This window comes from Chiloscyllium plagiosum, chromosome 14 (genome assembly GCF_004010195.1).
Source record: "Chiloscyllium plagiosum isolate BGI_BamShark_2017 chromosome 14, ASM401019v2, whole genome shotgun sequence".
Classification (NCBI taxonomy): domain Eukaryota; kingdom Metazoa; phylum Chordata; class Chondrichthyes; order Orectolobiformes; family Hemiscylliidae; genus Chiloscyllium; species Chiloscyllium plagiosum.
In genome coordinates this window covers 33906934-33929233 of record NC_057723.1, presented here as the reverse complement: position 1 = coordinate 33929233, position 22300 = coordinate 33906934, and the positions used below count along the sequence as shown (strand labels likewise).

At 40.5% G+C, this 22300-nt stretch overlaps 1 protein-coding gene across 10 annotated transcripts in view; it reads left to right on the top strand.

The window, feature by feature from the left end:
* The window catches only part of LOC122556611 (rho GTPase-activating protein 26-like), a 241669-nt gene that overhangs the window by 210258 nt on the left and 9111 nt on the right, over positions 1-22300 (top strand). For 3 of the 10 annotated variants that reach the window (XM_043703505.1, XM_043703503.1, XM_043703502.1), the window contains exons 20-21: positions 1482-1529; positions 12936-12968. The exons of 3 other annotated variants lie outside the window; for them this stretch is intronic. In XM_043703505.1, the coding sequence (XP_043559440.1) occupies positions 1482-1529; positions 12936-12968 (81 nt within the window). Of the gene's footprint in view, positions 1-1481; positions 1530-8576; positions 8692-12552; positions 12626-12935; positions 12969-22300 lie in introns of those variants that run through there. 4 more of the 10 variants (XM_043703507.1, XM_043703506.1, XR_006313586.1 and 1 more) reach the window with 3 other exon arrangements.

Below are 22300 nucleotides of genomic sequence, written 5' to 3'. Positions count from 1 at the left end.
ATCTTGTATGTTTTAATAGAGGTTCTTCTAAACTCCAGTGCGTTGAGTCCACAATTTATTGTTGTAGGAAACTGCCTTGATCGTACACTGCGAATTCTTCCCCATGACTCTCTGCCAGTCTGACTAACCCAATCGATATGAAGATTAAATTCACCCATGATTAAAAGACTGCCTTTCTTACATGCCCTCATTATGTCCTGATTTATTCTTATTCATACTGTATAGTTACTGTTGCAGAGTCTAGTCTATGCCTACCAGTGTCAGCTTCCTATTTTTATTTCTTAGCTCCTATGTGGATTCTACATCTTCTCATCCAAGATCATTTCTTGCTATCCCGATGGAATATGTCTATAATAATGTTATGTACCATAATAATGGTAAGCCATTACCAGCGTTCCTATTAAGCCACATGGCAGCACTCTTACAGCCACTCCAAGGTTTTGTGCACAATGAATGGTCTCAATATGCTGATTGTGGCATTAACTTCCAGTTCCAGGAAGAAAATTAGAGGGAATGCTGCCCAATATCCTGTCCTTCCTAAAAGCCATACACTCCTAAATATTTAGTTGCCGGCTTTGTTCTCATGTAACCATGTCTTACTAATAGCTATAAAATCAGAACTATTTAGGAGCCTTTAATTCACTGATTTTGTTCTGAATACTAAGTGCATTTAGGAAAAGAGCCATTGGCTCTTTACCATTCGCAACCACCCCCCCACCAATCCTTTTACTGTTAATTTTCTATTTTTGTATGCTCTGTCCTGTACTGTCCCACTCCGGATATCATTAACAAAATAGCTATCCTAGACTGCTGCCGTATCCTCTTAATTTTTAAGCCAATATTTCTCCTTTCCAAAACATCCTGCCCATTAGTTTAAAATCCTCTGTACAACCATAATTATTCAATTCACCAAGTTCTTACACGGTCCAAGTGGTGTGTGTCCCACAGAGACCATATATTTAGGATAAGAAATAATGCATTCAGCCCATCAAGTCTATGCTGTCATTAAATGAGAGAACAGCAGCAACTCTTTTCTATCCTAGAACTGCTACCAATGTTGCACAAACTGAAGCCCATTCCACTCACATCGCTCTTTGACCCACGCACTTAATTCCTCAACTTTTTTTTACCCAATGCCAGTTTGTCTATGGCTCAGGTAGTAATCCAGAGATTAATACCTTGGAAGTTCTGCTTCTTAATTAACTCATAACTGTTCAGAATCTTTCAGAAGAATCTCTTTTCTAGTACTATTATTTAAAGGGGCTCTTTAGGGGATATTTTTTTTGGTGTCTTCTGATCCAGGTAAGCTAAAGACACTGTTCGACCTATTTTGGAAAATCTGGATTATCTGCCAGCAGAAGGAAGCAGCTGATTGAGTTACATGATCTAAAGTAAACCAAATATAATGATGGTCTATGTGGTTGATCTGTTTGTATCGAGCCCTGCCATCTGTAAAATGACTATTTGTTGATTTTTCCCAGGGCTGTGTGGTCAAGTTATGCAACTTTATCAGCTAGATTCCGCAAAAGGTGAAAGGAGAATAATACATAGTACAGGTTTCTTGCACGGTGCTGCAAATAATAAAATATTTTTAAAATATGAATTGTATCCCTGTGGTGAGAAGGGGAAAGAGAGTGGAGACCCCTTTATTGATTTATTGTTGTTCCTTTAATGAAATTGCAAAGCACTAATCTTGCACAATTTGCTTGTTTCAGAGTGATGTGTATGGGAAAAGGGGAAAACAACAAATTCACTGTATGCTGCAGCTATTTTGGCCATTACTATATGTACGTTATCTAAAAGCCATACACTCCTAAATATTTAGTGTCCTCTTAATATAACACTGTGGTTACTTTAATATCTTTTTGGTGGATTATTTGTCATTTTTCAATGCATCATGAACCTATATTGTGCAGGTTACAATTCTAAGAACTATGAAGGAGTCCTAATGCAAAAAAGGAAATTTACTCGACAGCTTTAATTTGGTTTAACTATTTCATTCTTGACTATAATCTACAAATTCAATCGGTACAAGTTCTCAGAAGATTATTACTCCCTAAACCCACTGACAATTCTTTTTGGAACCAGTTTAAAGACATTTTTCATCTGCCCCCACAGTGTTTCTGTTTTACTTAGCGAGCACCCTCATCATGATCAAAAGTCATCAATCTGTTAAATTGCCACCTCATCATTTAAAAAATATGATTTTGAAAATTGTAATTTCTAACATTTTGAAGACTTAGAGTGTATAATGTCAGTGTAATAACAGTAAATTTATATAGCACCTTTAGCGTTATGAAATGTACCAAAGTACCTGACAGGAATGCTGTGAAACAAAATATGACATTGAGATATTTAAGATATTATGTGGATGACCAAAACATTTTATCAATGAAGTAATTAAAGAATAAACCAAATGGGGAAAGCAAAATAACTGGAGATATAACTCTAATGTTGAGGGTGTGTTGCTGGGAAAGCACAGCAGGTCAGGCAGCATCCGAGGAGCAGAAGACGTTTTGGCCATGAGCCTTTCATCAGGAAGCCCTTCATCCAACTCCGAGTCTACTTTTTCAACAAAGACATCCGACCACCTATCAAGGACCCCTACTCCCACTTACAACACATCCCATCCACCTGGACATGCCGTGCCAGCCTGTTACCCGCCCTTGACCTCTTCATTTCAAGCTTCCACCATGACATTGACTGCGTCAGTCTATGCACTCCCCTCATCCACTCCAACCTCCAGCCCTCCACTCCCTCCGCTCCAACCTCAACCTCCCCATCAAACCTGCAGACAAGGGGGGTTGCAGTAGCAGTGTGGCGCACCGACAGCTACACCACTGAAGCCAGGCTCCAACTCTCAGACACCTCCTCCTACTGCCCCCTTGATCATAACTTCGCCTCCCATCACCAAACCATCATCTCCCAGACCATCCATAACCTCATCACCTGTGGGGATCTCCCAACCACAGCCTTCAACCTGATTGTCTGTGAACCCTGCACCGCCCGATCCTATCTCCTACTGAAGATTCACAAACCTGACTGTCCCGGTTGACCCATTGTCTCAGCCTACACCTGTTCCACTGAACTCATCTCTTCCGACATCGACACCATCCTGTACCCCTTAGTCCTGGAACTCCCCACCTATGTTCGGGACACCACCAATGCCCTTCACCACCTCCCAAAATTTTCATTTCCCTGGCCCTAACGCCTCATCTTCACCATGGACATCCCGTCCCTGCACACATCGATCCATCACAACTAAGGTCTCCAAGCCCTCCATTTCTTCTTCTCCAACCAGTACCCTTCCACCGACATCCTCATCTGTCTGGCTGAACTTATCCTCACCCTCAATAACTTTTCCTTCCAATCCTCCCACTTCCTCCAAACCAAAGGGGTAGCCATGGGCACCTGCAATGGAACCCAGCTATGCCTGCTTGTTTGTTGGGTATGTGCAACAGTCCATCTTCCGCAGGTACACCGGCATCACCGCCCCCACCCCACCCACCCCCACTTGTTCCTCCACTACATCGATGACTGGATCAGCGCCCCCTCATGGTCCCACAAGGAGGTTGAACAGATCATCAACTTGACCAACACGTTCCAGGTTGAAACTTTATTGCTGGAACAGCACAGCAGGTCAGGCAGCATCCAGGGAACAGGAGATTCGACGTTTCGGGCACAGGCCCTTCTTCAGGAAAGGCCTGAAGAAGGGCCTGTGCCCGAAACGTCGAATCTCCTGTTCCCTGGATGCTGCCTGACCTGCTGTGCTGTTCCAGCAATAAAGTTTCAACTTTGATCTCCAGCATCTGCAGACCTCACTTTCTCCTCAACACGTTCCAGCCCAACCTCAAATTCACCTCGACTACCTCAGACACCTCCCTCCTCTTCCTGGATCTCTCCATCACCGTCTCAGGCGACCAACTAACCACAGACGTCTATTACAAGCCCACTGACTCCCACAGCTACCTAGACTACACCTCCTTCCACCTTACCTCCTGTAAAAACGCCATCCCTTATTCCCAATTCTTCTGCCTCCACTGCATCTGTTCCCAGGAGACCAGTTCCACATCAGAAAGTCCCAGATAGCTTTCTCCTTTCAAGATCACGACTTCTCTTCCCACGTGGTTGACTATGCCCTCCAGTGCATCTCCTCCACTTCACGCACCACTGACCATGAACCCCACCCCTCCTAATGCAACAAGGACAGAACCCCCTGGTCCTCACCTTCTACCCCACCAACATCCGCATACATCGCATCATCCTCCGCCACTTCTGCCACCTCCAAACGGACCCCACCACCAAAGATATATTTCCCTCCCCACCCCTATCAGCGTTCCGAAGAGACAATTCCTTCTGCAACTCCCTCGTCAGGTCCACGTCCCCCACCAGCCCATACCCCACTCCTTGCACCTTTTCCAGTCACCGCAGGAAGTGCAAAGCCTGCATCCACACCATTCCCTTCACCTCTGTCCAAGACCCTAAGGGATCCTTCCACATCCATCAAAAATTTACCTGTACCTCAACAACTGTCATCTATTGCATCCTTTGCACCTGATGTGGTCTCCTCTGCATCGGAGAGATGGGACGCCTTCTTGCGGATCATTTCAGAGAGCATCTCTGGGACACCCACACCCACACCCACCCCACTGCCCCATGGCTGAACACTTCAATTTCCCTTCCCACTCCATCAAGGACATGCAGGTCCTGGGCCGCCTGCACCACCAATCCGTTACCACCTGATGCTTGGAGGAAGAACTCCTATTCCGCCTTGGGACCCCGCAACCACACAGGATAAATGTGGATTTCAACAGGTTCCTCATCTGCCACACACACACACACACACACACACACACGTCCATCACTCCTCCCCCCACCCACCCAACCTATTACGTCCTCCCACCTATCATTTTCTCAGCTACCTTCCCCTCAACACCAACCCCTTCCATTTTTCTCTCAGCTTCTGGCCCACAAGCCTCATCCCTGATGAAGGGCTTATACTCGAAACATCGATTCCCCTGCTCTTCGGAGGCTGCCTGAACTGCTGTGCTTTCCCAGCAACTCACTCTCGACTCTGATCTCCAGCATCAGCAGTCCTCACTTTCTCCATATATCATCTAATGGCAGAACGATTAAAATGAGCTCTGTTCAAGCGACTAGAACTGGCCAACTGCAAACCTAAGAGGGCTGTAGATCTGGAAGAGACTGTGGTGATTCGGAAGGGACAACGACATGAAGGATTATGTAAAAAAGACATGAGTGAAAACTTTAAAATTGAGGTGTTGCTTAACTCAGTGGCCAGTCTTAAAAATCGCACAACACCAGCTTATCGTCCAACAGGTTATTTGAAAGTACAAACTCAGTGGCAATATGGGTCAGTAAGCACAGGCATGATGGCATCACCCCACATAATGATTCCAGAGTGCGTCCTGGCTTGTTTGATTCTAAGTTTTTAAAACCTAACTTTGTGTTTTTAACCATGGAGGTCATTTAACGAATACATTCACAAGAGGCTGCCAATATACTTTCAACATTACTGTTATTATTATCATCCCAGTTGATGGTAATATTGAATTAGTCAGACTAAATTAAAACTTGGCTAGACCATCATTTTTATTTTATTGTGGTCTTCAGTTATTGAACACATTTGCCTAAGGCTGCCAGTGAAACTTGCATGAAAAGACCACATGTTTATAAAATGTCAAAAAATAAAACAAAGCTCTATTGTGTGTAAAATAGTCTGGAAAGATTGTATGAATGGCAAAAGAAAGATTCAGTCCTTTTTCCCAACAGTATCCTTTATAGATACTGGAGCCCAGTGAAGTATTATTTCATCTTCGCTCTAACTTCTTGCTCTACTGATGAAGTTCCATCCATTTCCATTTGATGACTTTCTACCCTTCCATCAGTCGATAGAGCTTAGGTTTTTTGTTACCCCAGTCCTCTTTACCAGGATTGTTAAAACAGTTTAAGATTTTTCTCCAACTCTGATAGTCCAGAGACGACTTCTACTAGTATAGATCTTTTTATGAAGGGCTTTTGCACGAAATGTCGATTTTACTGCTCCTTGGATGCTGCCTGACCTGCTGTGCTTTTCCAGCACCACCTGTAATCTAGACTCTGGTTTCCAGCATCTGCAGTCATTGTTTTTACCTTTTATTAACTAAATCTGCTTGTGTCTCATCTCCATCTGTCTAAGTTGTATGGGTCATAAAATCTCAACTCATTAAATGCTTCAGCAATGATCTCACCAATTGTTTAGGTTAAGTCACACAATTTCTTAGATTTGTTGTTTTGACCCACTGCTTAAGAAAAGATGAGTCTTTGACCTTTCGAGTGAAAAACATCACATTCACAGAACTAAAGAAACACAAAAAAATAACCATTTACCTGTACTTTAAAACCCAAGATTCTAAATACTTTATTATAAACCTTTATATGTTCTTGAAGAAGGGCTTATGCCCGAAACGTCGATTCTCCTGTTCCTTGGATGCTGCCTGACCTGCTGCGCTTTTCCAGCAACACATTTTCAGCTCTGATCTCCAGCATCTGCAGTCCTTACTTTCTCCTTATAAACCTTTATCCCAACACAAAGTCAAATACCTATTAAACAAGAAAAACAATTATATTACACAAGACCAAATGGAAGGTTAGAAATATTTCACTACAGGCATCAGAAAATAATGAAATTTCTATATTCCTTCTACCCAAACTTCAGTGTAGCATTACCTCAATCTCTGCACTACGTTTCTTGCTCAGACTCAAGCTAGTCCATGCAGTTGAGAATTAGGAAGTGACCAATGACAGACCCTTGAGGAACATCTGAGCAGGAGCAATAACTGAAACTCTTCAGATGATACTCTATCTATGATTAGATGGGTAAGAGTGGAACTAAGTGAGTGTATTCCTGATGGAGGGATTTTTCCCAAAGCATCGATTTTCCTGCTCCTCAGATGCTGCCTGACCTGCTGTGCTTTTCCAGCACCACTCTAATCTTGCATGTATTCCTGCCAAACTGGGCAACAGTAAACAGGTATTGGGAACGAAGGTGTTGTCCTCCATGCCAAGGACTGCTTATGGCGCAAAAAGGATTAGGAGGAATACTTTGGTTTTGTTGAAATTACATAGAACATAATTTGTGACTTTGTCAAGAGCCATGGTAGCATTTGAGCTGAAGTGAAAATTTGAATGGAGCAAAGATAAGTACAGATTTTCGAGACCCCACACCATTTGTAGACAATGAGGAACTGTCAGGAAAGGAGGGGGAAGCATTAATGTGGATGTGACCGAGCACTTGACCTGCATTTTATTATGAATGCTTTCTTCTGCTGATGACATTGTTCTTCCTAGTAGTTTCATGAATATTAAAACTTGCAATTTTTTTTAAATGCCCAAAAGTATTCAAGAGAAATCAATACTTTCCTTTCCATAATGCTATGCTACAAACAGGTTTAGTTCATAACATAAGTACACAGTTTCTCTTTGTTTGCCTGTGTTTTTACCAGCCTTTAAAAGTATTTTTTGCTTGAAGTTGAAAAAAGTAATCTTCAGTTCCACAACAATGTCAGTAAGTTTTCATGTCATCGTAATCAGAAAAATTGTGATATATTGTTTAAGAATTTTGAAGTTTAAATTTTCGGTAAATTCCATATTGTATTCTATAATTGAATGATATGAACAAAAAACAATTTAATTTCTGATCCAGTGATGTATAGATATAATTTTGTTGGCAGTCACTACTAACAGAATATATTACTTAATCATCTGTCACTAAGTTAGAGTTGTCAACAAATTCTTTTTTTCTCCTCATGTTTATGCTAATTTCTAACATGCTTAAAGCATGGTGGATAATCTTTATAAACAGCTGAATTTAATACAATTCAAACAACAAAATTTGATTTGGTTTCTAAAGTATCCATATAATGTTTTGTAACCATTTCTGAAACTATTAATTTTCACCAAGTTAGACAGTATTTATGGACAGGAACAGAGTTAATATTTTGAGTTCTGATAAAAGGTCACCAACGAGAAGCATTCCTGACATACTTTCCTACCTATCTTTATGTCATCTGCAAAGTATATTATCTTGGCTTTATTCCTCTCAATTAAGTCATTGATGACTTAATTGTAAAAGTTTGAGGACCCAGCTCGGAGCCCTGGGACTTAACTCGTCACATCCTGCCAATCAGACGAGGATCCAGTTATGCATGCTATGTGTTTTCTGCTAATCAACCAATCTTCAATGTATTGTTCTGCCCTTTTATGTTATATATTTTGTTTCCTACAATATGAACTTGTTCCCATTATTTAGTTTTAAACCCACTGTATCTCTCTTATCAAGTGCTTCACAAGAGCTCTGGTCCCAGCACAGCTCAGGTGTCAACTGTTCCTATAGTACAGTCCCCATTTTTTCCAGTACTGTTGTCAGTGCCCCACAAACCAGAAACCACTTCTTTCACACTCCTCTTTAGGTCATTTATTCATCTCTCTAATTTATGTCCTCTACAACAATTTACACCTGGCTTTAGGTAATAATCCAGAGATTTTAACCTTTGATATTCTGCTTTCTAATTTAGTACCAAGCTCCTCATACCTTCTCTGCTAAGCATCATACCAAGATCTTCTACTGCCATTGGCACCTACGTCATGACCTTCCACTGCAGGATCTTTGCCTGACTTGTGCAGATGTCTCAAATCCTGGTGCCAGGCAGACAACACAGGATTATTACTCTTTGTTGTGACTAGCATATTTGCAACTGCAATATTCCTTTCGTGAGAAGACAAAGGAAGAAATCTGCAGGAATCCTGTCAGTGAAAACCAGTTAATCTTTATGCAGTTCACAATCATTGTCTATTGGAACACATGGGTGTTTTCTCAAGTTTTAAACCACTGCATAGGAGTTGCAGGAAAGTTTGTGCTTATGCTGTGTAATCCAGACATGTGAGATATTAATATTGGATGTTGCTTGGCCAAAAATGAATGGAAAGACCCCAAAGAAATCTTGTACCTTAAAGAGTAGCTGCACATTGAAGAGAAATCAATCAAAACCAGAAAGACGTGATACATCTTTGCTTTGGCCCCAGAGACGAAGTGAATAAACCTTCAAGATTTGTATAACACATAAAGGAGCTATTTGAGATGGTGGAGAAAGTGGAAAACAAAGGAACTGGATTTATACTTAAGTCTTTATAAGTTCAAACATTTCTTTAGTAATGTTTCATTTCTTGAATTTCTGATCAATATAGAGTAGTTTCTTTTCATTCAAAAACAGGGAATTTTGTGAAGTAGTTCTATTAATTTATGTACTTGGATTTCTCTTTAGTACATTAGTTGAATTATAACATAACAGCAAACTTCAACTCCTAGTGTATCCAATATGAAATTCAATCTTAAAGACAAGGCCATTTCTTGCATACTATAAGGCTTGCAGGATACAGAATTGTGTCCCATGTATCCTGACCCATGAGCTACCTGACAAAGGAGCCGCACTCCAAAAGCTTATATCTTCAAATAATCCTGTTAGACCATAACCTGGTGTGTGATTTTCAACTTTGTCCACCCTAGTCCAACATCGGCACCACCATATCAGACAGTATTGACAAGTTTGTTACAGATATTTGAATGTCCATCAAAGACATAGTTAAAGGGGAACCTTTAGATCTAGTGCATTTGGATTTTCAGAAGGACTTCAGTAGGTATCATGTAAGTCAATGGTGTTAGGGATAATATATTCTTTGGATAGAGAATTGGCTAACTACCAGAAAATAGAATTGGAAGAGGTAGTCATTTTAAGGTTCGAAAACTAACTTGTAAGTTGCTACAGGGATTAATCCTGGATCTTCAACGGTTTTTAATCTGTATTGATTATTCAGGTGATATGCACAAGCATATCGTAGCAGTTACATGACATATTTCTCTTCGCATCCAGCAAATATTGTAAAGTTTAGTCCCATAACTATGGCCAGTGAAAAACAATCCATTGTAGGCAGTTTTTTTGTCATTATCATAAATTGCTCAGTTATGCACTTATCACAGCTGAGATGTTGGTATCATTGCTTGTCAGTGTGTCGATACTTGTGTTTGAGTTATTTGTGGTCATAAGGGTGAGAATTTGTTTTTTTCCAATTTGGGTTACCTACTATTCCTAATGCAATTTCAACTCCAGTAATTTCCTACATTGTTAAGTATTTTGAAAGGATTAACTTTTGATTTACTGGAGCCACTGAATTTTATTATGTTTGTCCAATTTAATTTGAATTCTGTTAGTCACCTCTGTTATGATCATTGCCAACAGCTGGATTCAAAACTTGCATGTCATGCCCTTGACTAATCTTGGGAGTCAGGATTCATATTTTCCCTTCAAACCATCCTTCCACATTATCAGTGCTAGATTTCAGCATAAGCTGAGCAAACTTCAGCTTAAGTTCTTTGATTATGAGGGTCCTCTAATTATAAAATAAAATGATATTTTGTATTTTCCATGATTCATTGAAGAAAAAAAAGGAGACTGGGAAGAAAGGACACTCTGAAAGGGGCATTTTTGTTCAGATAAGGCTCAAGTATATTTATATGGCTACACACACATTATATAAAATTATGTGGATATTAAACACAATCAGAAAACTTTGATTTACTCCCAGCTTCCATTCAAGTAATGCAATGCTCAAAATACCCGGGCTCCTCTGTTAAACAATAGAACATCAGCACAAGTTTAAAAAAAAAACACCTCTGCAGCGTAGCCCCTTTCCCTTCACCTTCAACATTCACGAGATCCATTAAGACCCTTTAACTATCTAATAAAATTTATATTGCTTTTTCAAGACAGTAACAAATATAAAAAAAAATCAAGGGATTGTGAATGCTGCCAACCTGAAACAAGAACAAAGTGCTGGAGAAACTTTGTGTGAAGCGAGGAACAGAGTTAACCATTTAGAGTCCGGTGACCTTTGTCAGAAATGAAAGCAGCTGGGAAAGGGTGTATTTGTACTAAGTCGAATTAGATGGAGATTGTGCCCAGAGAGAGAGAGAGATAAAGGAGAAATGATTGCCTGATGATAATCTTGAATAAAGACTAAAGGCTGAATGGATGCTAACAAAGTATAAATGGTTGAAATTCGGATGGCTGTGCAGGGAGAAACACGTGCCGAACAAGGTATGACGGTGGGTAACAAACATGAAGGAAGATGTTCATGCTCTGAAATGGTGAAAACGTTGAGTCCTGAGAGCTGTGAGATGCCTAGATGGAAGATGAAGTAGTGTTCCTCCAGCTTGAATTGAGCTTTACTGGAGCACTGCTGCAGGCTTGAGACAGAAAAATGTTTGCATGAAAACACAAGTGGTGTATTGAAGTGGCAGACAACTGGGTCATTTTTACAAACAGAGCAGAGGCGTTTAACAAAGCAGTCACCCAGTCTGAGTTTTATCTCCCTAATGTAGTGGAGACTACATTGTGAGCTGCAAATACAGTGGACTAGATTGAATGAAGAGCTGGTAGTTTACCGCTTCACTCAGAAGTTGCATCAGGGTTTGCTGAATTTTATATTTTTTTCCTTTCAAAGATGGTTGGTGTCAGCAACCCTTCATTTCTGTCTCTATGACTAAGCGTAAAGGATTGAGTTTGAAGAATTTTGTCTCTGGTTCATATCTCATAATTGTAGAAAGACTGTGAAATATGAGAATGTTTTTGACTGCAGATGTCAGAAAAGACAAAAGTAGCAGCAGCTTGTAAGTTGGTTAAAATAATTGGTGATGGTTGAACAAATATCAGTAACTTTGCTGATCAAAAATCTTGAAAATGATTTAAATTTTATGTAGGTTATGATTTTTAAAATTTGCATTAATGGAAACTTTTAAAGTATTTTATTTGAAAGTATTTCATAATGCAAATAGGATTATTGCTAGATATTTGTTTTAGTTAGATTCATTTTCTTTACACCTTCACCTATGTTTGTGTATAATTAAAAAGTTTTGATATTTCTATTTTCATTGTCCTTTCTGTTGCAATGCTACACTTTTTGGTGTTGGTACGGGGTCTCTCCAGGTTGATAAATCTAGGGCCGTAGCAGGTCAGAATGGAACGCTTCATACCACATGGTATTTGAAAGTCATTGCCTGTTAAAACAAGGTGAATCATAAATGATGCTAAATGATCTTGGAAGAAAGATGGTGTTACTACATATGCAATATATTATTTGAGACCTCAATTAATTTTTATCATAATTATACCTTTGACCTTCTGCCATATCAATGTCCTATATTGCTGTGTATGCGTGCTGCAGGAGATGAATGAGTTTGCCAGATTTATATACACTGAATTGCTTGAATTCATCTTCCTTTCTGGTAAACACCTTTTGAGTTTCAGAATGCAACAGATTATTGTTGAGCGGAGTGAACAGTTAAGTTCTTATGTCTAACAATAGCAATAGAAGCATAACAATGACTAACATTCATCATGTTAATTAGCATTATGTATGGAGTATCCTATTATCCTTGTAGCTGCAGCAATGAACAATGGAAAAAGGATGGTGCTGTTATCTCTATTTTTAATATAGTGTGACGACAATTCTTAGGACCAAACTCATATACAACAGTGATTTATGATGAAAAAGAATATGATTTCATGAGGTAAGTATAAAAACTAGAATTTTACAATTACAACATTCTTCTCAATTGAGTTCTTAAAAATTTTAATAACATGAAAATATCCTAGTTAACTAAGTTGACATGCTTACCAGTAGCCGCATACAGTGAATTTTTTTGTGCCTTCGGTGGTCGAACCAGAATTGCGAATTTACTGATTGGTGACATTAATTCAGCGGCATGCGCAAGTGTTGCTTCTTGTATGGGGATCTTTTCGAGATAAATCTAAACCTAATTTACTAGCATAACGAACAAGTTATTGACTTCATCTGTCTTTCTTTGTCAACGTTTACAGGTTAAACTCCAAAAGAAAACCCAATCTTACTAGGTATGTGTACGTGCATTTTATCTCTAATGTAGCCTATAATTCTATCAGTATTGAGTGTACTACAATGGTGGATACGTTGCGCTAGAACCCAAGCAGTCAATAAGCTATGCAAAGAATGATGGAATGTGCACAACTCTCCACATGGTGATTTATAGATCTCAGCCATTTATATCCCGAAATAGCCTCAGTTAAAGTGTCTGTAAAGAAAATCTCAATCATTGAGGTTGATTTCATTCATAAAAAGACTTCAAAACAAAAATCACTCAATCCAAACCAAACTAATCTACATCCCCTAGTTTGAACTTGATAACTTGGTGAATTTCTAGTTACCTTAGTAGTATTATTACTGTAGCTTTTGTCAACCTTATGGCAAACTCACAGCTTTAAAAAATATTTGGATGAGCATTTTAACTGTCATAACATTCAAGGTTGTGGGCCTAGTGTGGTAAAGTGAATAGCGTAGGTAATATGTATTAATCTGCACACTCAGTTGGTTAAAGGATCTCTTCTGTCATGTATGATTCTTTGAAACTTGAGCTGCTGGAAGAGGAAGCCTTGTTTGTCTTTTTCAAGATATTTTCTCGAGGTGTCATTTGCCCAAATTACTTTTATACCATTATTACAATACCACCTGATATACTGAATGATGACAATTGAGCCATTTCACTAAGGTGACACTTTGGCCAAGATCTTCCATTTTGGAGTTGATGTATGCTACTGGATGTGTTCAATGCATCACGCCCATCAATGTCTGTGATGAATTATCTGACACAATTCCATGCTTTTCACCTTCAGTATCTATGCAAGTAAGATGTTGAGCAAATGAATCACCAAATCAGGTGGCGGGGTGGAAGAAGTTTCTGCTCTTGACCAGGTCCTCTGGTGTCATAAGTTCGAGAGCCATATTTAAGTATCAACTCAACACCATTTCATTCACTGCAAGCTAGGGGCATCCATTTAACCAGTGGTGGTCAGTGTAAAACCAAAGAATTGCACAGCCAAGAAGTAGAAGCTTGCCCCTTGAATCAATGACACTTCTCTGCAATCTGTTTTGAATGGAGTTGGACAGAAGAGAGTGATTTTCCTGGGTGTTGGCACCAGGAGGACATCCCATCAAACTGACTGATCTGGGCCAAAATGCCAGTCCATCACAAGTATGCCCAACTGCAGTGCTGCAAAAACGTGCAAGCTAATGTTCTGGAGTCATAGGTTCAAATCCCACAATTTAAAGGCTCACACCCTCCTCATTTTCTCAAACTGCCATTCCTTCCAGGGCAAAATACTACTACTTCACTGGGGATGGCACACAAAGTACTGGTGTCCCATTGCCATCACATTTAATCCTCTCATTAATGCATTGCAGGAAAAGCTGACTTACAATCATGCAGACAGAGTCAAGACCATTGGAGGGATGATGGACATAATGATCCTCACACCCTTTTGAGGAAATGTTATAGATCTGGCTGGGGTCATTTTATCATTGCAGTGGTGGTAGGAAGACAGGAATGACTCAGCAGCTCTGCAGTATGCTCTTTTCTGAGTGCACTAATGTGTACAGCCATCTGTGCATGCTGTTTTGCATCTTTACCAACTCATTGCATGAGCCTGCACCTAGGAGCAAGCCCAACCAAAAAAGCTTAAGTCTCAACCTCCGAGGACCTGGCACTCCACAGTCACTTTGATGAGTAATTTAGCTAGACTCAGGGATGCAAGCTAATGTACACATTACTGACATGAGCCAGTAGAAGAAGAAATGTCCAAGGTCTCTGACCTCCCTCTCTCCTCCCCCTTTCAGACTGCAGGAGATCAAGCAAATGTCCAGTTGAGTGCAAAAAACTTGTCTCTTTACTCTGCCATAGTGACATGCTCAATAGGCAGTTGGGGTCCTCTGTGGACTGACAGGAAAGCTTGAAGCATCCATCTGTGTTCTCACTGCTTGTAGTGGCTCCAGCATGCAAACACATGGTGGCCTTCATGGAAAGGAAGGGGGCCACCTTAGAGATCCAGTCCCAGCAGAATGCACTGTGGCTACTGAGAATGTGTTAAGCCCTCTAATAGTCATGAGTGCTGTAAATCAATGGCAAGACAAGAGGAGGACCAGGCACCTCAACTTCACTCCGTGCTTCTTCTAGAGGAGAAAGAGTGCTGTTAGGAGCCATTCACAAAAGGGTGGCATAAAGGATAGACACATACTTTGACACCTGATGTAAGGGTCTTGATACCTCCCTGGATATCTAATTCAGACCTACAATATCTGGCTGCTATAGTCACAAATTATTTAAACATTCAATGGAGTGGAAGTCTTTCTTGTCAACAAAAACACTGGTTCATAATCAGGTGCTCTGATAGCCACTTAGAGGGATTGTCTTATGAGCAAAGAAAAAGAACAAAGAAACTTTACAACCCAGGAACAGGTCCTTCGGCCCTCCAAGACTGAGCCGACCCAATCCACTGTCGAAACCTATCGCCCAGTTCCTAAGCATCTGTATCCCTCTGCTCCTCACTTACTCATGCATCTGTCCAGACACACCCTAAATGAATCTACTGTGCTTGCCTCTACTACCTCTGCTGGCAATGCATTCCAGGCACCTACCACCCTCTGTGTGAAGTACTTGCCGCGTATATCCCCCTTAAACTTTTCACCTCTCACCTTGAACGTGTGACCTCTTGTTATTGAATCCCTCACCCTGGGAAAAAGCTTATCCATATCTACCCTGTCTATACCCTTCATGATCTTGTAGACCTCAATCAGGGCCCCCCTCAATCTCCTTTTTGCTAATGAAAACAATCCTAACCTACTCAACCTCTCTTCATAGCTAGCACCTTCCATACCAGGCAGCATCCTCATAAACCTTCTCTGCACCATCTCCATAGTGTCCACATCCTAGTATTCTAATTGCAGCCGAACCAAAGTTTTGTACAATTTTAACATGACCTACCAGCTCTTATACTTAATACCCTGTCCACTGAAGGCAAGCAAACCATATGCCTTCTTGACAGCTCTATCCACCTGTACAATGGACCTGAACTCCCAGATCTCTCTGCTCATCAACTTTTCATAAGGCTCTTCCGTTTACAGTATAGTTCGCTCTAGAATTAGACTTTCCAAAATGCATCACCTCACATTTGCCTGGATTGAACTCCATCTGCCACTTCTCCGCCCAACTCTCCAATCTATCTATATTCTCCTGTATTCTTTGACCGTCCCCTATGCTTTCTGCTTCTCCACCAATCTTTGTGTCATCTGCAAACTTACTGATCAGATCAACAATCAGCAGCAAATCCCACAAGCATCATCAGCAAACTTCCAGATCATTTATGTATATTACAAACAACAGTAGCCCCAGCACTGATCCCTGTGGAACATCACTGGTCATCTTTCTCCATTTCAAGAAACTCCCTTCGACTACTACTCTCTGTCTCCTGTTGCTCAACCAGTTCTTTATCCACCTAGCTAGAATACCCTGCATACCATGTGACTTCACTTTTTCCATTAGTTTACAATGGGGAACCTTTTCAAATGCCTTACTAAAATCTATGTGTATGATACCTACAGCCCTTCCTTCATCCATCAACTTGGTCACTTCCTCAAAGAACCTATTAAATTGGTAAGGCACGATCTACCCAGCACAAAACCATGTTGCCTATCACTGATAACCCGATTCCTTTCCAAATATAAATAGATTTTATCCCTCAGTACCTTCCCAGCAACCTTTCCAACACTGACGTTAGGCTTACTGGTCTGTAGTTACCTGGAATATCCCTACTACCCTTCTTGTAAAGGGGGATAACATGAGCAATCCTCCAGTCCTCCAGCACCTCGCCTGTATTTAAGGACGCTACAAAGATATCTGTCAGGGCCCCAGCTATTTCCTCTCTCTCCTCCCACAGCAACCTGGGATAGACCCCATCCGGTCCTGGGGATTTGTCCACCTTAATATCCTTTAGCCTACCCATCACCTCTTCCCCCGTTATGTCAACGTGATCCAGAGTAAGCAAACTTCTTTCTCTAATCTCAGCATTCATCACCTCCTGTTTATCAGTGAACACTGATGTAAAGTAATCAAAGAGTGAATAGATTGGGACTCTACTCACTGGAATTTAGAAACACGAGAGGTGATCTCCTTGAAATGTACAAGGTTAGACTCATAGTCCTACAGCACGGAGACAGGCCCTTTGGCACAAACTGGTCCATGCCAATCAAAATGTCTATCCACTCTAACCCCATTTCCCTGCACTTGGCCCATGCAAAGCATTGAGTAGAGGAATAGGAGGTCATGTTGTGACTGTGCAGGACATTGATTAGGCCACTTCTGGAAATTTGTGTGTAATTCTGGTCTCCCTCCTATCAGAAAGATGTTGTGAAACTTCAAAGGGTTCAGAAAAGATTTACAAGGATGTTGCCAGGGTTGGATAAAGTTAAAAATCATGCAACACCAGGTTATAGTCCAACAGGTTTAATTGGAAGCACTAGCTTTTGGAGCGCTGCTCCTTCATCAGGTTGTTCATTAGGCTTCATCATCAACCACCTGATGAAGAAGCAGCGCTCCGAAAGCTAGTGCTTCCAGTTAAACCTATTGGACTATAACCTGGTGTTGTGTGATTTTTAACTTTGTACACCCAGTCCAACACTGGCATCTCAAAGCCAGAGTTGAAAGATTTGAGTTACAAGGAGAGGCTGAATAGGTTGGGGCTGTTTTCCCTGGAGCATTGGAGGCTGAGGGGTGACCTTATAGAGGTTTATAAAATCATGAGGGGCATGGATAGAGTAAATCGACAAGGTCTTTTCCCTGGGGTGGGGGAGTCCAGAACTAGAGGGCATAGGTTTAGGGTGAGAGGGGAAAAATGTAAAAGGGACCTAAGGGGCAACTTTTTCATGCAGAGGTGCATGTATGGAATGAGCTGCCAGAGGAAGTAGTGGCTGCTGATAAAATTACAACATTTAAAAGGCATCTGGATGGGTATATGAATAGGAAGGGTTATTTAAAAGGCATCTGGATGGGTATATGAATAGGAAGGGTTTGAGGGATATGGATCAGGTACTGGTAAATGGGAGTATATTAGGTTAGGATATCTGGTCAGCATGGACGAGTTGGACCGAAGGGTCTGTTTCCATGCTGTACATCTCTATGGCTCCATATCCTTCTAAACCTTTCTTATCCATGTATTTGTCCCAATGTCTGTTAAATTTTGTTAATATACCCACCTGAACCACTTCTGCTGACGGCTCATTTCGTAAGTGTACCACTCCATGTGCAAAAAATGTTGCCCCTCAGGTTCCCTTTTATTCTTTCTCCTCTAACCTTAAATTGATGCTCTATAGTCCATGACTTGTCAAAACGCAAGACCTCTCACTTACCTATATTAAACTTTACTTGTCATTTCTGGGTCCACTTCTACAGCTGATCGAGGCCCTGCTGCAATTTCGGATAACTTTCCTCCCTGATACCACCTATTTTAGTGGCATCTGCAAACTTACTAATCATGCTTTGTACATTCTCATCCAAATCATTGATATAGATAGCCAAGAGCAATGGGTCCAGCACCGACCCCTGAGGCACTCCACTAGTTGCAGGCTTTCAGTCCGACAAGCATCCTTCCAGTGTTACCTTTTGCTTCCTACCATCAAGTCAATTGTGCATGCAATTTGCCAGCTCCCCCTAGATTCCATGCTATCTAATCTTTCAGAGCAGCTACCATAAGGAACCTTATCAAAGGCCTTACTGAAATCCACTGTCACAAAGCTGGTCCTTTTTTTCTAAAAGCTGGTCCTTTTCTCAAGGATACCATGTCCTTGGTTTTTCTCAGAGGGGTTGTAAAACAATTCGGGCTCCGAACTGTTTATACGTAAACAGATGAGACTTTAGGCTACAGCTTTCATGTTTTAGAAGTAATCTGTATAATGAAAGAGGAGTGGTCAGTCATGGAAGCTGAATTCTTGTTGTTAGTCAGTTCAGTTCAGCAGTGGGCTGTGTGGAAACAGGCTGCTAGACTCTGTCTTTCTGCCCTTCGACCTGTAAGCCTCTGTTTCATTTTTACTGTGTTTAAGGGGTTTGTTTATTGGGACTGTTGGCATTTTTCAGAATAGCGTAATTAAGTCTAGTTTGGATAGACTAAGTTCTGTGGGTTTTTTATATTCTGTCCTTTGTGTTTCATTCTGTAATTTTGTGAATAAATGTTTCTGTTTTAAAACCTGGTAGTCAGCCTAGCTCGCTAACTTCGGGTAATTTTCACTGAACACTTACTGAAACAAATTGCAAAGTTCCAGTGTGGGCTGTCTGCTTAAGAATGTTTTAAGTGGTCTGGCCTAGTCCATCTCACCATGTACATTACATCTACCACCCTGCCCTCATCAACCTTCCTGGTCACTTCATCAAAGAACTCTAACAAACTTGAGGCATGCTTTTAACAGGCCTGACAGGGTAAATACAGAGAGGATGTTTTCCATCATGGGAAAGAATAGGACCAGAGGGCATTATTCAAGAATAAAGGGACACCAATTTACAACTGAGGTAAGGTGGGATTTCTTCTCTCAGAAGGTGACACACTTTGAACTCCTTGCCACAGCGAGCTGTGGGGTAAAATCCTTGAGTACACTTTAGGCCAAGCTATTTATGCAGATAGCTAGATTCTTAATCAGTAGGCTAATCGAGAGTTACAGGAAAAGGGAAGGAAAGTGGATGTGGGGAATGAGGATTAGTCATGATTCTTTTGAATGGCAGAGCAGGCTAAAGGGGCCAAACTCTTGTTCCTATTCCTTATGGTCATCATCTTAAAATGTGTGCATCGGTTTCATCAGTTGGCCATCTCAAATTCAGTTTCCTCCCCTTGGTCATGGACCAGGCCAGACCACCTTAAAAAATTTCAAGAAGGCAGCCCAGACCCTAACCTTTCTAGTTGTTTTAAGCAGATGTAAAGTGGATAATGTAGGAGTTATGCAACTGGCCCAACCACTTGGCTTTAAACAAAACAGAATTTATTTACAGATGAATGAATGAAGTGTGAACAAAAGAGAACCGAATTTCAAATAACGTAACCTGTTTGAAAATCCAATTGACTCTGTTGCAACTTAATGATGCTGTTCGAAATACTTGCAACATCCCATAAACACCCCTTGGCAAAAAAAGGTACAATTAAACACAAGTTCTTATAGGAGAAATGTCAGAGAGAGAAAGGATCGACATGGAGCTGTTTCTTTGATCAGCAGCCTCAAAAACTGACTGCTTGCTAAAATCAAATCAAACCAAACTCTGAACTTGGTGAACTGGCCACCTCCCTTTCATTGTATAAGTGTTTTAAAAGAAAGACTTAAAACATTCTCAAGTAGATATTTCCAGACATATTGGAACCTCTGCATTTACAACCCCCTTTTTTAAAAAAAGGACAACATAACCTTGTTAAAGCAGCAGCATCATTACACTGTGGACCTCATTGTTGCCCTCAGTGTTGAGTAATCTGCAGTGACTTGATCTTTAAGTCCCAATTTGTAGGTATGTGGATCTTTGACAGATGATCTGATCAGTAATCACCGAGTTTTCTGGTTAAGAGAGAGATGGTCCTGAACCAGTGGAAATCCACTGATGGCTGAGAATCCTCATTAGCAACAAGAGAGATGAGTAGATGGGCTCTTTCAAAGAGAGCTTTAGTGGCCTCCCAGATACACTTACGAGTTGAGGACTGTGAAATATCACAAAAGTCTGCAGTAACTCCATGAAATGATTCACTGGCAAAGAAATTCAGGGCAGCTGTTACCTTTAGGACGACCAAGATGTAATTCCCATCTAGTCCATGAAGCCTCAAGTCTTTGCCCATCAAAGCTGGCAGAGGTATGAAACAGTGGCTCAGGATATCCTGAGTCATCATCAAATAGCTGCATTTAAGGTTTACACAGTGGCTTTCCTTAGATATAGTGGCTTTTGTTCTGCTAATCCTTTTCTGGATGCTGTGCAGCAATCATTAGTGGCTGTCATTGTTGTTGCTGCTGTTATTGGTGTCTTAACAGTTTTCTGAGTCAGATGCTTTGCAGCTGTAGGAAGGCAGAGTTTATCTGTGCCGTAGACCTTTCACTTTCTGGAGATCCATGAAAACATAAATAAAAGTACACAGTGCTATTAATAGGACACTGACATCATTCCCTCCTGGATGTTAACCTCTTGGCTAGTTTCTAATCAGCATGTGCTCCATGTGATTCTGCATTGCTGTGACCCTGTGACCATTGTCAATTGTCATAAGCCAAACCCATTTTGTGCCCTAATGTCATAGATGCAAATCTGTGCCTTGCCTTTGGTTCTAAAGTGCCACCCTGGGATAAAATCTGTTGGCTGATCCTGTGCACTAAGTTGCCACTGTGGAGCAAATACAATATTTACTGTCTGAAGGTGAGAAAGTCATCTTGCCAACTAAGGAGGAATTCATGTTTGTTAACATTTATCTCAATGGCAGGAATCTAATTTTTGGACTCTTGCTCAGTTAAATCATCACACTCACTGATATTCTAGAAAATACAATGATTGGAAAATTAAGTTGTTTGTGTTTCTGTCTTGTTCCCCTTTTCTTAGAATTTTTACAGTCTTGTGGGAGAAACCTGAAATTCACCATGTGAGGACTAACGCTCGTAATAAAATGACAAATTGCTTCCTGTTTTTTTAAAATCCATAATAATTGTCAACATCAGTAAAGGCTCTCAAAATCTGAAAAAAATCATTTATTTGGTGTTAATAATATCATGCCCTTGCAGAGATTAAAGCCAAGCTTGGATGCCTCAGGGTTAAAGATTAATTTAGAATGTGCATTTGCATGTTCTATTAGAGACTATTTAAGTTGAAGATGGAGTTATCAATCACAACACCAGGTAGTAGTCCAACAGGTTGGACCATATAACCTGGGGTTATGTGATTTTTAATTTTGTCCACCCCAGTCCAACACCGGCAGCTCCACATCATAGGTTTAAGATATTAGCCTAATTTTATATGCAGTTGTTGGAAGGAATCCAGGGTTATTCGTTTGGACGTTCAGTTCAGTCTGATATATTGGTAACTAATTATTCATTAAATTGAATGCAAGTTACTTTGACTATCATTTATATAATCAGAAGACCAAAGCACAGTTCTCAAATCATTGTACCTGAAACTAATTTTAAATTTTACATTAATTAACAGTCTAACATTTAAACAGATGTGTTAAATTCATTTTAAAATGTATTAGATTAAGATGCACTATTTTGGTGAAAACTGGGACAAGTTATTATTTTTAGCATACTTTATACTGATGCAAGAGCTGAAAATGTGTTGCTGGAAAAGCGCAGCAGGTCAGGCAGCATCCAAGGAACAGGA